Here is a 15,864-nt window from a genome sequence, read left to right as displayed (position 1 = left end):
CCCCCTTTTTTTTTTCCTCCTTTACTTGAGCTGCGCGCGCGCGGCGGCAGCGGCGGCGCGAGCCCGGGGCCGACGCGCGCGAGGGGGGAGGGCAGCCCCTGGGGAGCGCGCGCGCTGTCTGTCTCCGACGGAGGGCGGGCGCGCGGGCCCAGGTCTCGGCTGGGAGCGAGGTCGCTGCCGCTGTCTCCCGGCACCCGCCGGCGGGCCGCCCGAGTGGAACGTGGGCCCGGATGGAACTCCGGGGGACCTGGAAGAAGGCCTCTGGTCGCCGGGGACGAGGCAGGCGGCTGGGTTTGGAGACAGTAAAGTAGGTCGGGGGGGTGGGGCGGGGGAGGGGGGCGTTGGGTGGATGGAGGGGAGCGCGCACGCGCGCCCTCGTCGACCGGACTGAAGTGCGCGAAAGCGGATACCCCGGGCGCATGCGCACGTCTGGGCGGGGCCGGAGCGCGCACGCAGGGCGGGGCGGAGCTAGCGTGGGGCACGTACTCCGGCCGGTGGAGGGTCGGAGAAGGCAGAGCCGGTCCTTTCCTCCTGGCTCGGGACACAGGTCCCATGAGAGAACTGGACATGCGGCCTTTTGCAGACACACACAGCAGCTGTCCGGGCTCCCCACCTCGCGCGACAAAACAAATGCTTTCCTCCGGACTCAAGACTTGTGATCAGAAGTTTTATTAGTTTTACAAAGAGAAGATCATCAATGATCCCTCCAATTAAAAAAAAAAAAAGTACAAAAACTACATACAAAATGTTGGGATCAAACGACTAAACTTTCCCGACTCAGGGCCAAGTTCTGCAAAGGAAAAAGAAAGATGGATGTGAGCCAGGGAGGACTGGAGAAGAGAGTCCAGGAAGGCTTTCAGGGCCTTATCACTCACCTTCTTAAGCCTCCGCTCCCGTGAAGCCTGGGAGTCAGTCTCAGAGTAAGGGGGAGGCGCTGGAGGGTAGTAAGCCTCTTCTTCCTCTTCCTCCCTGTAAGGCCTCCTCTCCGCTGGCCCCTTTTTCCTCAAGGCCTCTTCTAGTAGCCGCCCGTCATAGGGGGGGTCCCTGGATCTGGAGCCATCATCCCTAGGGTCCCGGGAGCGCTGGTAGCGGGCCCGAGGGTCACCATGAGGTTGGTCCCTAGACCTGAAGTCATCGTAGTGAGGATCCCGGGAGTGTGGAAAGTGCCTGGAGTCGTCTTGGTCTTGGTCATAGAGGTCATCGCGGCTGCGACTTCGCGGCGGTGCATAGGCCCGGCCTCTCCTCCCACTGCTTGGGGGAGATCTCCTCCCTGATTCAGCAGAGCCTGGCCGGGTAAAGTCATCCAGAGCATCCACAGAGCGGGCTCGGGGCCGCCCCGCACCCCGGCTGTTCCCTGGCCGCTCCATGGGGGCCTCTTGCTCCCACCGCCTGGAACTCCGGGGGGAGTGGTGACCCCATTCCTCATCCCTGATGGGGGTGAGGGCAGGGCCCCGTGAAGGCCGGGATCTCCAGTCGTCTTCGTGGAGAGAGGTGACTTCACTCATGGCTGTAGGGAAGGAAGGTGTCTCTTACTGGTGGGAGGTGGTCAGGACCTAATGTCAGGGGCCCAGCAGTGTCACTCATTTGGCTCATACATTCTTCTCAAGGGAGCCCCAGGCTTCTCACCTATTTAGTGACGATCTGCAGGGTTCTGTACACTTCACTGTGGCCATGGTAGGGAATGAGGGATTGTGTTCAGGATGTGCAGCAAGCGTCCCTGGGCAATTATCAGGGAGACCTGCTTCCCCCAGCCCCCTCAAGAATCCCTCAGATCCTAAGGCTCACCTCGTTCTACACGGCCATTGGGGGGCCCGGGTCGAGAAGGGTCGAAGTTGGCCAGCTCCTTCTCCATGTAGTATAGGACCCGCATGGAGTCGTCCTGCTGGTTGGCCTGAATCCTGTAGCCACTGCGGATCTCTAGGGATAGGAGTTGGAGGTGATCAGTTCCAGAGGTTGGATGCTGACCACCCCACCTCCCCTATAGGCATGTTCAACTTTGTAAGGATTGGTTCTCACCAGAGGTCACGCTGCTGTCTGTGTCACGAAGCAGGGGTACCCGGGAGCTGTGGCCGCCAACTGGGGGAGATTGGCTGTCAGGAGCAAAACCGTGCATTCCCAGCCCCCTGCCCTCTGCCCCCAATTCCCTCTTCCAACTCCAGACCCCTTAATAGCCATATGCCCAGCCTCCCTGCATCCCTCCACCTCCCACCAGCTACTCCTGGCTGTCCCCAGGGCCTCACCTGAGCTATTCCTGTCGAAGTCTCCAGAGTACCCATTGTAGAGAGGGCCCATGGGGATCATGGCTGGCGGGGGTGGGGTCTTGGCAGGGGAGAGGTGGGCGTAGGTGCTGGGGGCGTAAATGCTTGGAACGCCCGAAGTGGCAGCTTTGCCTGCAGCGTATACTGGGGAGAACACACACAGCATGAGAAGAGCCCCAGGGGCCACAGGCCTTCTCCCCAGTCCCCTGTTGAAGAGCTTCCCTGTGTGCTTGGTTGGTTGCTATAGGGTCCCTGAGGTCAGAGGACATGAGCTGCGTTGAGTCCACACCTCCTGAGCCGTTCCCCACAAGAGTTTTAGGATGGGAGGGTGTACACCGGCGGCCCCAATCAGGAATGCCAGTTTGTTTGACAGTACAGTGGTTTCCCAGCATCTGACAAGGTTTTACGTCAAACTCTGCTGCCAACTTATCATAGGACACGGCCACTCTGGACCTGCGTTCTTACAGAGCAACAGGGACAGAGGTGTCTTGTAGACAAACACCAATGTGTTGGACCCACAAGCCAGAAATAAGTGTTCCCTTTGACATCCGAGCCCTTGCATTAGAAAAATGGATCATCTGGGGGCGGGGATCCCATGCCTGCTCCCCTTTCCTGCCTGCTTGGTCCTCCCTGCAGACTCTTCCAGACCCCGAGGTGATGGGAAGCCGTCTTGGGAACCTCAGCATTCACTTCCTCAGCCAACCAGCAAAGCATCTCCTCTAGTGTTTCCACCTTGGGGGCCACACCCATCCCGCCCCCGCCCGGTTCTAGGCTTGACAACTCAAGGGCACATCCTCCCCAGCACCCTCCTCCCCGGGCAAGAGGCTGGGGTCTGGTGGCTGCTCTGAGGCAGTCATGGGCCTAGGCAAGTTGCTTTCGTCCTGGAACTCCAAAGATGATGGAACGCTCTGTGTAGGCCAAACCCCACTGGGAAGATGGAGTGGGGCATCAGGCTCAGAAAGCTCCCTTCACCCAATTCAGCTGGGCAGCAGAAGGCTCAGTGCTTACCGCACCCCCCCGCCACACACACACACCGAAGAAGCCCCTCAGCAGTTGGCGGACGTGCTGTTTTATAATTAGCTCTGGGAGTTGCTGCTCTAGGACGGCTCAGGAGGGCTGTGGCTGTGGCAGAAATAACAGGGCCTCTGGCGGGGAGTTAATGGGATCTCAGTTTGGGGGAGCAGGGTCTCAGGGTGGAGGAAATTGAGCCCTGGGACTGGCATTCACAGTCCTGGTCCCTGCCTTAATTAGCGGGGTTAACTGCAAACTTGTTTGCACCCCTGGGGGGAATCCTACCCCACCTGTGAAATGGACTAACACCCACCCCCGCAAGTAATAGGCAAGACACCCACAACTAAAAATGTTGAGAGGGAGGAGATGGCCAGTGTGGGCCTCCAGAGAGCAGTGGATTTGATTTCTCCAGGCGGTGGTGAAACAGGTTGCCCACTGCTGAGTTCAGTCAGTGACCAGAAAATTAGCCAGCATGGTCTGAGCCGTGGCCCTGTGCTGGGCCCTGACACACAGCATTTCCCTTAATGCTCATGACACCCCGTGATGGCAGGACCCTGCAGAGAAGGAAACCAGCTGCTCACCTGAGGTCACATGGTGTGAGTGGCAGGGGCTCTAATTTGCATCCTGGCCCTCGGTCATTACCAATGCTGACGGCAGCAATGTCTGGCAGCTGTGGGCGTGGAACGCTCTGTGTAGGCCAAGCCCCACTCTAAATGCGGGACACACCAGTTCACGGGATCCTGACTCATGCTGTACAGCAGGCTCTGCTGTGGCCCCATTTTACAGAGGAGGAAACTGAGGTTGAGAGGGGAAGTCCTTCAGTGGACTTCCCAACAGGTAAAGAGGTCTAGCCAGGCCTCAAACCTCCACCTGCCCAAGCTTGCGATGACTGCCTATGATTTTAACCTGGACTGTGTTAATTACACTGGAGTCACGGCGCGTGGAAACCTTAAATGTCAGGATGCTAACACACATCCATCTGAGCCACCGGGGTAATTCTTTCTACCACGTGTTCACTCTTGGCCTAGAAATGAGCAGGTGCCATGAGAGGGGGCAGGTCTGTCCCTCTGTTGGTCTCTCCTAGTCTAGGTGCTCCTAACATGTAAAGTTATTTCTTTCTAGCCGCCAGGGTCATCTGTCTGTCAACCAAAGATATGGTGAACTTGACAGTGACAAAGGAAAAGGTGAGGCGCCCTCACTGAGAACTAGTAGAGAAGTATGTTTTCACGGCCTACTTTTAGTACAAGGAACAAGAGAGCAGGTGTCTGGGTCTAGAACTTCCATGTCAGAGTTGATGGAAACTTCCCAATAACTGAGTACAGAGGTGCTCTCGGGAAGGTAACCAGGGAACTGGAAGCACTGATGTCCCCAAGGGGGGAAGTGGGGCGGCAGGAGGGAGGCACCTCTCTCTTCCTTTCCCACCTCTCCTGTTTGCTTCTTCCCCCTCCACCTCGGGTCCATGTCTAATCCCAGACCCTCTCTGATGTGCTCAGTTCAATTCAGTTCAGTCGCTCAGTTGTGTCCGACTCTTTGTGACCCCATGAACCGCAGCACGCCAAGCCTCCCTGTCCATCACCAACTCTGGGAGTCCACTCAAACCCATGTCCATCGAGTCGGTGATGCCATTCAACCATCTCATCCTCTGTCGTCCCCTTCTCCTCCTGCCCTCAATCTGATGCGCTGGATGGTCCTTAAACGGCATCCGTGGAAAAATCCAGCATCCTTATGTGGATGTGGGTTGTTAAAAGGTGCTTAAATTTGGGGGGCTGTAAACCTCGCTTGGTTTCTGACCTCTTTCACTTCAGATTTTGTTTTTAAAAGGACTTTTACTTCCCGGTGAACAATGTTTTGTACTATTTGAATTTTTTTTTTACCTTGTGCATAATTTTACCTTCAAAAGGAAAGACTTGAAATAAATGAAAAGTAAAAAAGTAAGTGAAGAGTTGATGTAAATGATAATGTAAAGTAGCAGGTCCTCCTTGGCCCACTTTTCCCCAAACTACTCCCCTCATGACCTCCAGAGTGACACTGTCCCAGGAGGCAGGCAGACGGGCGCCTCCTCCCCTTGGGCCCAGGACAGACGCTGAGTGGGAGTGGACGTGCGGCGGGTGAGGGGTACTCACGGGCCTCGGGGCAGCAGGACAAACGCTGAGTGGGAGTGGGCGTGCGGCGGGTGAGGGTACTCACGGGCCTCGGGGCAGCAGGACAGACGCTGAGTGGGAGTGGGCGTGCGGCGGGTGAGGGGTACTCACGGGCCTCGGGGCAGCAGCACTTTTCCGGGCAGCAGGGGCACCTGACGTAGCAGCAGCAGGTATGGGGGCAGCACTGACACCAGCAGATGCCCAACAGGAGGAAGACGAGGAAGGCCGCCAAGCAGACAACGACCACGAACAGCCAGTCTGCGGGGACACAAGAACTGGCCCTGAGCCAGGAGGCCTGGACGGGAATAGGGATGTGGGCACTGGGGGCGGAGTGGGGAGGGGGCGGTGGCGGGGACGGCACCTGTCTGCAAAGCCCATTGGGAAAGCTGCAGCCCCAGCCCTTGTTGGAGTCTCCAAGCCAGGGGCTGGGGTACAGTCGCAGAGGGATGCCCACTCCACTACAACCCAGGTCAGCCCCAAGGTTAGGGAACCCACCTGGGGCTCATCTGGACAAGGCAGTAAACGAGAGCAGACCTAGCCAGAAGAAGATGGGCTGTAGCCTTGAGAGGGGACAGAGCCAGCTGCCCAGACCCCGAGCGCTAGAAGAGCACCACAGGCACCAGTCACGGGAGCCCTCTGTCTACACCCCAGGCCCCTCGCCAGCCAGCCCAGCCCACGGCCCAGAGCCAGGCCGCTAGACGCCCGGAATCGGTGGGGTTATTAGTGGGGTCCGAGCAAACTGTGTTTAGAAAAGGGGGAGGATATTTAGAAGCGATAAGTGGTATGTGGGGGAACTCAACCCCCGTACCTTCCATGGGCCCCGCCTGAAAACCAGGTAAGAGCTCGGCCACCCCCGAGGTCCTGCCTGGAGGGACAAAAGAGAGACAGATTATGCTGACCAGGGCCAGCCCAGGCCATCCCTGCCCTGAAGCCCAGCTCCAGGCACATTAGGGTAGAGGCGTGCTCTGCAGAAGAGATGGGGTAGGTGCCTAGGAGGGTCCTAGCATGCGGTTCCTGCCCTCCACACCCCCATCCCCTGTGGGTGCTGTCTTCCAGAAGGCTTGTGTCACATGATTCACTCACACACTGTCCCCACAGAGGATTCTGTTGCCCAGAAGGGTGCCAGGACACATCCCATGGGCTCAGGAGGTGGGACCTCAGTTTGGGATTCCATCTCTTCCACACATACACGGTCCTACCATCCCAGGTAAGGACAGTCCTAGTCCATGAGGCTCAGGAAGACAGTACACTAGGGCCCAGGAAAATGTCTTAACTGTATTGTAAAGGCTGAAGAAGAAAATGTAACAATACTGAATACATAGTAATGAATGGTCTTTGTAACAATCTAACTGTAAAAGAATTTTTGTTTTTAATCTGGAGGAAGAGGCCCTTGAAAGCAAAAGTGCCTACAGTCCAGGGGGCCTCCTCTGGTGGTCCAGTGGCTGAAACTCCATGCTCCTGCTCCCAGGGCAGGGGCCCTGGGTTCAGTCCCGGGTCAGGGAACTAGATTCCACATGCTACAACTAAGAGTTTGCAACTAAGAAAGACCCATCGCAGCCAAATAAAAACAAACATAATTTTTAAAAGTGCCTTACAGCCCATAAAAGTCACAGTATGGCCCAGGTTCTCTGCCCACCAAGGTCCCCTGTGTAAGTTTCATGACCCAGCTGGTGCCTCCTTTAGGTGCCACCCACCACTCTGTGCCGCACAAGTGCTGTATCTCCAGGGGTGTCCACACACCTGGCTGTACATCAGCACCCCATGCCGCCTGCCCCCAGGAGGGGGCGTCCAGCAGGTAAAACAGTGGTTCTCAAAGTGTGGTCCCATCCCGGAGGCCAAGCCACGTTCCAGATAACTAAGCCACTGCCCTTTTTAACTCTCCTTCAGTAGAGATACAGCGGAGCTTTCCTGAGGCTCCATCACACGTGATGACGTCATTTGCTCTGATGGTAATGCTTGTGTGCCAGTTTCAATTTCTAATATGTTAAGCAACTGTAAATGTAACCCACAAAAACTTAAACAAACCTTCTTTGCAATCCTCAGTAACCTGAGTGTAACTGGCTCCTGAGACTAAATTTTGAGACATGCTGATGTAGACTGTGCATTTTACAGAAGAACACGCACGAGTTCTATGGGCCGTGGGTGCGTGCATTCTGTCACCCAGACATGAACTCTTGTCACGTGATCTGAGCACCCTGGGGCGTGGTCCCCCATCCTGTGTGCTCGTGCACACGTGGGTCACCTTGCATCATGCGTGTGATGATGGCAGCGTGTGGCCCAACAGCATGTCACATATAGCACATGCCACACGGGCCTATATGTGTCAACCGAGAACAGAGCATCTGGCTAACAGCAGCATCCCTTCCACACGTGGCAGGGGGGCCTCACAGGGGGGTGGGGGCTGCTGGCGGGTATCCCAGCCCACTCCTGGGTATGTGGGGGGAGGGCTTGCTTGAGGGGAGCACTAACTATGCAAACCACACAGCACCATCCCAGCAGGGCAGAGGGACTGTGGGGTAAGATGTGGCCTTGGGAGTGGCGGGGCGGGGAGGGTGCGCGTTGCGGGGTAAGGATGAAGCAGCTTCTCGGTTACACACGCCATCACCCCTCCTGGTTCAATGCCCATCCACTCTGACCATTTCTGTGCTTAAAGACTGAGGCCAGGAAGGGGTAGAGGCCCCATTCCTCTCCACTCCTGGTTTGGCTCTGGCTTATTTGAAATGTTGCGGGGTTGGGGAGGGGGTCCCTGTCTGGGGTGGAGGATACAGATAAGCCCAAGTGACTGGTGGTGCTGTGGGGGGAGAGCAAAGCAGGCAACAGAGCCCAGAGAGAAAGCAGGAGGGCAGAGGGCGGACACACAGGAGTAGCAGGAGAGGCCCATCCCCAACCCTGTCCCTCAGGGCCCAGACTCACCCAGGACGATGAGCTCTGCATAGGCCTCGTTGTTCCCCTGGAGGTCCTGGGCTGAGACCACGGAGCAGTAGTACACACCGCTGTCCCCCCAAGCCGTCTGGTCGAAGGTCAGGTCAGCATCTGTGGCAGGGGGTAGACGGGTGAGGGCCAAGCGGGTGCGGGGCGCCTGGGGGGAAGGGGGCGGGGGGGATTCAATCCCTCATCCTGAGGGCCTGACACCTCTCAGGCTCTGTTCTAAACCTTTCACATGGGGAACTTCAAGCAGTCTGTGAGGTGGGACTGTTATCTTTCCTGTCTTGGAGAAAAGAGCAGTCTGCTGAAATTACTGATGAGCTGTATAGCTGTGGGGAAAACGGGGGTGGTGGGCCGGGATGGTCTGACTCTAGTCAGCTTACGGCCTCTACACCCCCCACGATCCCCCCTCCCCTACCCTCCCCATCCCACCTCTCAGAACAAAAGTCAGGCCCCTGACACGACCCGCCATGGAGCTTAGGGCAGACCTAGGGACTGGGGCCTGGGTAAGGAGGCAAAGATAAACAGGTCAGATTCCAGGAAGCAGGAGACTCACACACCCAGCAGAAGGCGGGGGTGTGAGGGAGAGACTTAGACCAGTTCCCTCCTCCATCCAGCTATCAGGTCAAGGCCCAGGGCTAGGGACGCTCCTGTGACACAGCCCCAGGCAAGGAGCCTGTTAATTACAGCAATAATGAAAGTCTTTCTGCACATCCCCACATCCGGTTTCCTCTCTACTCCTCAGGCCCTAATTAGTTAAATCCCTCAGCCATTCTACGGGGTGGGCAACTCCACCTTGGGCCTGTGGCGCACAGGAGGTAGGAACCATAGGAACCAGCCAGAGACATCCTCACAGAGCATCCTCACAGCCTTTCTCCCCAGCTGCTCTGGCTCCCAGGGACCTACCCAGCACCTGCCCCAAGAACCTCCAACCCTTCCCCAGGACGGCTCAGAGGGCAGCCACTGTGTGTGCCGCACTCGGCAGTACCCGAGCATCAGTCAGTTGCCAAAGGAATGAAAGAACCAGAGCCTTCTTCCTTCTTTGGAAAGACCTCACATCCATAGTAAAACCTCCTTTCAGTGCCTACCTACACCATTCCAAGGGCTTCCCGGGTGGCTTAGCAATCAAGAATCCGCCTGCCAGTGCAGGAGATACAGGTTCGATCCCTGCGTCGGGTAGATCCCCTGGCAAAGGAAATGGCAACCCACTCCAGATTTCTTGCCTGGGACATCCCATGGACAGAGGAACCTGGTGGGTTACAGTCCATGGGGTGGCAAAAGGGTTAGACACAACTTAGTGGCTGAACAACAACGACAGCACACCATTCCAACGCCTTAGCCTGGCCCACAAGGCCTTTGGAGCCATCTGACCACTGGTTACCACACCAGCCTCATCTACACCGTCCTCCTCTACTCGTCAGACCCCAGACACGCCGGCCTGCTCATTGTCCCCCACCACGTGCTGGGCTCACCCTGCTTTGGTGTGCACTCCGGCTGGTCCTCTGGCCTGGCTCTGTGTTCTCAGACCCTCCCAGGGCTGGTTCCACCCCACTGACACAGCTCCCCTGCCCTACTGCCAAATTCTATCAGCCTGCTTAGGGGCTGATTGGCCATGAGCCCACCCCAGGGTAAGGTGGGCTCCAGGTGAGCAGAACCTGGAGTCCCCAGGCCCTGGTCAGTATCGGGAAATGAACCCCTTTCCTCCTCACACTGACTTTCCTCAGTGTTCTAGACACGTGGCTATCCTCAATTAGGCATGTGATACAGTCATTCAGTATCTGACGCATTGAATGCATCTGATGTTTCAGGCAGTATCTGAGGTACTGCCATACTAGAGAGCAACAGTTCTCAAAAGTGTGCTCCGTGAAGCCTAGGGTTGCCCAGACTTTTTCACAGGGGGTCCCTGAGGTCAAAGTTATTTTCACCATAATAGTAAGATATTTGCCTTTTTCATTAATCTCATGAGTATAGTGTGGAGTTTTCCACAAGTTACAGGCATGTGTTATCACAATATACTGAATGCAGAAGCTGCTTTGAGAACCCAGCTTCTATGCAGCCAGACTGTAAGATGTGCAAAAATATAAAAGCAACATCATACATTTTCATGAAAGTTTTTTTGTTTTGGGAAATATGGTTATTTTTTCATAAAAGTATGTTATTTAGACTAATCTATAGTTTATTAGGGCTTCCCAGGTGGCGCGAGTGGTAAAGAATCCACCTGCCAATGCAGGAGACAGAAAAGATATGAGTTCCATCCTTGAGTCAGGAATATCCCCTGCAGGAGGGCATGGCAACCCATTCCAGTGTTGCCTGGAGAATCTCATAGACAGAAGAGCCTGGCGGGCTACAGTCCACAGGGTTGCAAAGAGTCGGACACTTAGCATAGCACGTGAAGCGGCTTAGCACAGCATGCATACTTTATTATCATTAAAAAAATTTTTTTTAACTTTTCTCAATTTTCTAGCTGTAAAAACAAAGTTCTTTGAGGACCTCAGTAAGTGTGTAAAGTGACCCTAAGACCCACATGTTTGAGAACCACTGCTCTAGAGGACAGCTAGGAATCCCCACCCAGACAGGGCTCAAGCTCCTAACTGGAAAGAGAGACAAATAAAAAATTTAAACATATTGTGCTTCAGATGGTGATAAGCAGTACCGAACTCAGACAGGAAGTGCCTCTGTTGTGGAGGTGGCGACTGAGTTTAAAGTGAAGGGAAGGTAGGGTGACCTTGGGCACTGACATTCTCCTTTATGGTCAAGCATCCAGCCCCCAGTTATTGATTTTTTACTATGTGTTAGGTACCTTTGTATATATTCTTTCATGGAATCATCCTAAAACTCTAATCTACATTCTCCCAAATCCTCTGAATTCTCTATAACGCCCTCTCAGCCCATCGTTTTTTCCACTCGTATCTTTGAATCAGACTCTGAACGCACCTCTCTAAAACCAGAACCCTAGACCAGGGCCCTGCCCAAAGCTGGAGTGGGGCCTGAAGGCAGCCCCCGCCCACTCCAAGAGCTCCTAGGCCGGGAGCTGAAATCTGGTCCTGTGGGCCGGATCTGGGCCTCAATGCGTTTTGTTTGGCCTATATGATGTTTTCAAAACTCACGAAAAACATGGCTTTCCGGCTTCTTTTGATCCTTTCTAAGGCCTGAGTTCACCTCCTTCCTCCCGGCCGCACCCTGTTCCCAGTCTGGGTCTGGTCCTGACATCACCTGGGCTGGGCATTGCTCTAATTGTTTTAGATACAGGGAGAAAATGCCAGGTCTCCAGCTGGGCACAGGAGCTGGGCTTCCCTCCCCCTCCCTGGGCCTCTGGTTCCTCATCTGCACACCGCAGAGGCGGCCCTCGTGATCTCAGAGGGCTCTCAGGTCCAGCGCTACCAAGAGGGGGTGCACATGGTTCCCAAGCAGCCTGAAGAGGTAGAAATAGGGCCCCGATCCAGGCGCCCCATCACCCAAAGCGGGGAACAACGGAAGTGGAAGTGGAACCACCCAAGCTGAGGCACACCACTCTGGCTTGCCCAGGACGACTTTCACTTTTAAAACTTGGGTGGCTGGTGACCCTAGGAACAGCAGAGGCAGCTCTGCTTTTCTCCATCCTCAAAGCTGAAATGGAGGAAGCTCCCGTGGCTACTGGGTTTCCTGAAGGGACATACACACAATGGATGTTTATAAATCACGGCCTGTATCAAACCCAGGCCCAGGGTTGAAAACCCAGGGCCTGTGGGCCTCTGGAGCAGGAAGAATCTGCCCCAGATGGAGCCCGAAGGTCACTCCCATGATGGACTCAGCAAAGGGGACACGATTCCAGCCAGCCTTCAAGGGCACTCTCAGTACGGGAGTTGTCCTAACAGTGCTGGCCGGTCATACCTGATCCAGGCTGGAGAAGCCCCTGGATTATGGGGTAGGGACTTATAGAGGCTGAACCCCCGCTGAAAGTCTTTTATCCACAGGAACAGCTGCCCAAGGAAATTCAAGGCCAGCAGGGCTAGTCCCTCCCCGAAGCAAGACTGAGAGGCTGGGTCCCTGCCCATGGTCCAGACAGAGAGGGAAGGGGTGTGCTCTGAGGCCTGGTCTCCTGGGGTCTACAAAGGGATGACCCCTTCCCTCCTCTGCCCCCATGCCCATGATTAAAACACTCATCCTTTATCCCTTGCCCGCTGCTGCCCATCACCCTCCTCTCTGCCCACTGGATTCTTTAGGGCCCAGTCCCAGTTCCTCTTCAAATTATCTTCACAGCAGTCTTGAATCATGATCACCGATCACCCAGGTGGGGTTTCTTTGTAGCACTCGGCAGCACCCTCTGAAATCCTCTTACTCTTTTGCTGCTTATTTGTTGCCTATTTCATCCCACGGAAGTATCACCTCCTTGAGGGCAGGGATCATCTGTCCTGATCACCTCTCTAGCCCCAGCAACTACCATAGCTTCTGGCGCTTAGATGATGCCCAATAAATGCCAAGTGAATGGATCAATGAATGAACGACTTCCCCACCCCTAACCTGGTCCCAAGAGGCACCTCCTCTGAGTAGGTAGCATGACCCTGAAGGACAAGGGCTAGGTTCAAATCTCAGGGCCAGACCTTTACTATGTGTGCACCAAGATGAACTATTTGATCTCTCTGTGACTCAGTTGTCCTGAGTGTAAAATGGGCATAAAGCACCTGGCAAGATGTAGGCTTTCTCCATTAGTATCCCTCCTTCGGTTCACTCCTGTCACCTCCTCCAGGTGGGTTCTTTGCTGACCTTCCTGGGTAAGCAGAGGGGTTACTAGCTTGGAGACTAGGCTCCAAAGGGCTGACTTATAATCCCACTAGCTATGTAACCCTGTGCAAGTCACTTTAACTCTCTGGGTCTTTGTAAAGTGACAGTAACAGAAGCTACTTACTCCATTATTATCATCTAAGTGAGCTAATTCACATCAACCTGGATTAGAGCCTAGCACACAGGAGGCCTTTTATAGGTTATTAGTTATACGCATGCATGTATGCTAAGTCGAGTCCTGCTCTTTGTGACCTATGGACTGTAGCCCACCAGGCTCCTCTGTCCACGAGATTCTCCAGGCAATACTGGAATGGGTTGCCATGCCCTCCTCCAGGGGATCTTCCCAAGCCAGAGATCGAACCCATGTCTGCTGTAGCTCCTGCATTGCAGGTGGATTCTTTACCACTGAGCCACCAGGCAAGCCCCTGTTACTTGTATAAATTTTACTTATTGTTGCTGATATTACAAGTATTATTACAGAACCCCTGCCTCTCTCTCCATTACCCACTTTTCTTTACCTTTAAGCACTTGAAAGTATATGTTTATTATTGTTGTTTAGTTGCTAAGTCGTGTCTGACTCTTTTGTGACACCATGAACCATAGCCTGTCAGGCTTGTGTTTGCCTTATTTGTCTGTCTCACTGGAATTCAAGCTCCAGGAGGGAAGGCATTTGATAATTTTGTTTACTGCTGTATTTCCAGGGCCTCAAGTGGTGCCTGGTATACGTTAGGTGCTTGGTAAATCTTTGCTGTTAGATAAAGGGATGGATGGATGGGTAGAAGGAAGAATTCATCCCTTGGCCAGTGCTTTCAGACACCTATGCTGATGAACTTCTAAGAGGGAGCCAACACCAAAACTCAAGCCCACCCCATCCAATCCCCTGCCCACATACTTCCTGTGATGGTGATCCTTCGGCCCTGATAGTAGTCTCCCAGGGTCACGGCATTGCCCTGCTTGGTGGCCACAACCCTGACGGTGCGTGCGCTGTCCTGGCACTCCACATAGGGGTTGTAGCCTGGGTTACCAGCCGCCAGCTGGGCGTTGAGCTGGTTATCAACACTGGCAGGAGAGAAGGCATCAGCGATGCGGTCCCGGCAGAAAGACTTGTACTTCCAGATCACGATGGGCGCCGTGGGGGTCGTGGTCAACTGGTAGGTGCAGGGCAGGGTCACGGGTTGGAATAGGATCACCACGTGGTAGGGGTCTGACACAGTCACCTGGATGGCGCTGGTGGGGGCTGAGGACAAGAAGAGAGTCAGCAGAGGGACCGCTGTGAGCGCAAGGAAGTACTTCAGTGGGAAGAAGCCACATTACTTGTCACATCACTGACATTTACAAGTGTACGGTTTTAGAGAGTGCCAGGCACACATTGTTCCTTAATCCTCAAGGCAGCTCTGATAATCATGCCCATTTAAGAGACCCAGGGGGTTGAAGTGGCCACTGCAAGGTCACACAGCCAGATTCCTTGGAACATCCTGTCCATTCCTCTAACCAGAGTGCAGCCTCTGCAGAGTGCAGCTTCCAGTCCCCTCTTCCCTTGGCCACCCTCTCATGGAAAGGGTCTGTGGCCTGTACAGACAAGCCCAAATGGCCCCCCCAAAGCCCACAGTGCTCGAGGCCCCCCTTTCAAAAACAACCAAGTGTTCCAAGTTACTCCGGGTTTTGTGAATTTGGGGGGGGGGGCGGAGGGGAGGGTGATTCTGGAGTTGTTTGGATTGCTTCTCCATATAGTAGCTAAACTCCCAGTTATGTCACCACCAGCCTTTCACCTTGCCCTACCCAAAGCCATCTCAAATGAATATGCCAAAACTGCTTGCTGAAAGATAAAGTCCCCCTGAAACCCCCTGCCCACAAACATCAGATCCAGCAGAAGATGGTTTCCAAGTTAGTTCATAAGTCCGTTTCACCAGACTCTTACGCAGATATTCTTACGACATGACTGGGTTAGGGGGTGGGGAATTTTCAATACCGCACCCACCCGACGCCTGGGCGCTGCTTCTTGATCTCACCCCCTAGGAATCGTCCGATCCAGCCCTCAGGTGCCTTCTTCCTGTTACCCCAAGACTCAGAAATCTCGACCTGCTACCGAGTCCTCATCCCCGCCTTTGTCAGTGATCGGGTGGTCCTTCACCCCCACCCCACAAAGAGTCCCATTCTCCCTGCGGCTCCCGGGTTCGCTGTCCCGGGAGTTTCACTTCCTGTTATCTCTGAACAAGGGCGGAGGAGCGCTCTCAGGCACTAACAGAGAATTCTTCTCCCTCTGGCACACAGGGATCTCCGGAGACCTTGGGGATCAGGAGGCCTTAGTCTCTGCGCTCCCCCTCCCCCAGTTCTCCTGCCTCCCAGGCGCTGGAACTCCAGGCATCGCCCTTCTATAGTGCCCTCCCAGCGTCCTGCAGCACCAGGGACCCCGCGCTCCGTACCTGTGCACGAGGTGCTCAGAAAAAGCCACACGAAGACCACCGCGCCCCAGCTCAGGGTACCCGGGCAGGACTCCAGTCCCCCGGAGAACGGGCGGGCCAAAGGCGCCATCGCGGCTGTCTGGGCGCGTCGCGCCCGCACGTCCCCTCCCAGGTACCGGGAGGGTAGGGGGCGCGGCCCCCACCAAGACTGGGAGGGGTGCCTGCTCCTCCCCTTCCCGCTTCCGCTCCTTGTCTCTATTCCAAGCCCACCCTACCCTATTCTAGGATTTTTAACTAGAGGAAACATAGTTGATGAAGAGCACGCGTCCAGCTTTCAGGGAGAAACTTGCTTGTCCCACTGTGGCT

General features: G+C 55.1%; 1 protein-coding gene across 2 annotated transcripts; it reads right to left on the bottom strand.

Moving 5' to 3' along the window:
- Positions 1-653: 653 nt before the first annotated feature.
- Positions 654-15,650, bottom strand: LSR (lipolysis stimulated lipoprotein receptor). 2 transcript variants are annotated; one of them, NM_001083394.1, is given in 9 exon segments: positions 654-790; positions 876-1,507; positions 1,786-1,917; positions 2,017-2,076; positions 2,241-2,402; positions 5,522-5,668; positions 8,324-8,443; positions 13,989-14,333; positions 15,520-15,634. In NM_001083394.1, coding segments are annotated over 9 exon segments (1,743 nt in total). In that variant the 5' UTR covers positions 15,629-15,634; the 3' UTR covers positions 654-754.
- Between the last annotated feature and the right edge of the window lie 214 nt (positions 15,651-15,864).

This window comes from Bos taurus, chromosome 18, assembly GCF_002263795.3.
Source record: "Bos taurus isolate L1 Dominette 01449 registration number 42190680 breed Hereford chromosome 18, ARS-UCD2.0, whole genome shotgun sequence".
Taxonomy (NCBI): Eukaryota; Metazoa; Chordata; class Mammalia; order Artiodactyla; family Bovidae; genus Bos; species Bos taurus.
Note: the sequence above shows the minus strand (reverse complement) of the source record. Positions and strands in the feature narration are given on the sequence as shown.

What these genes read in the sequence shown, in the direction of transcription:
- LSR (XM_059876582.1), bottom strand. Translation starts at nt 15,628, where the DNA reads ATGGCGCCTTTGGCCCGCCCGTTCTCCGGGGGACTGGAGTCCTGCCCG. An exon ending in AAGGATCACCATCACAGGAA is followed by an intron (nt 8,444 to 13,988) that starts GTATGTGGGCAG and finishes CCCCTGCCACAG; the next exon opens with ATGCTGACCTGACCTTCGAC. An exon ending in AGACAGCAGCGTGACCTCTG is followed by an intron (nt 1,918 to 2,016) that starts GTGAGAACCAAT and finishes TCCTATCCCTAG; the next exon opens with AGATCCGCAGTGGCTACAGG.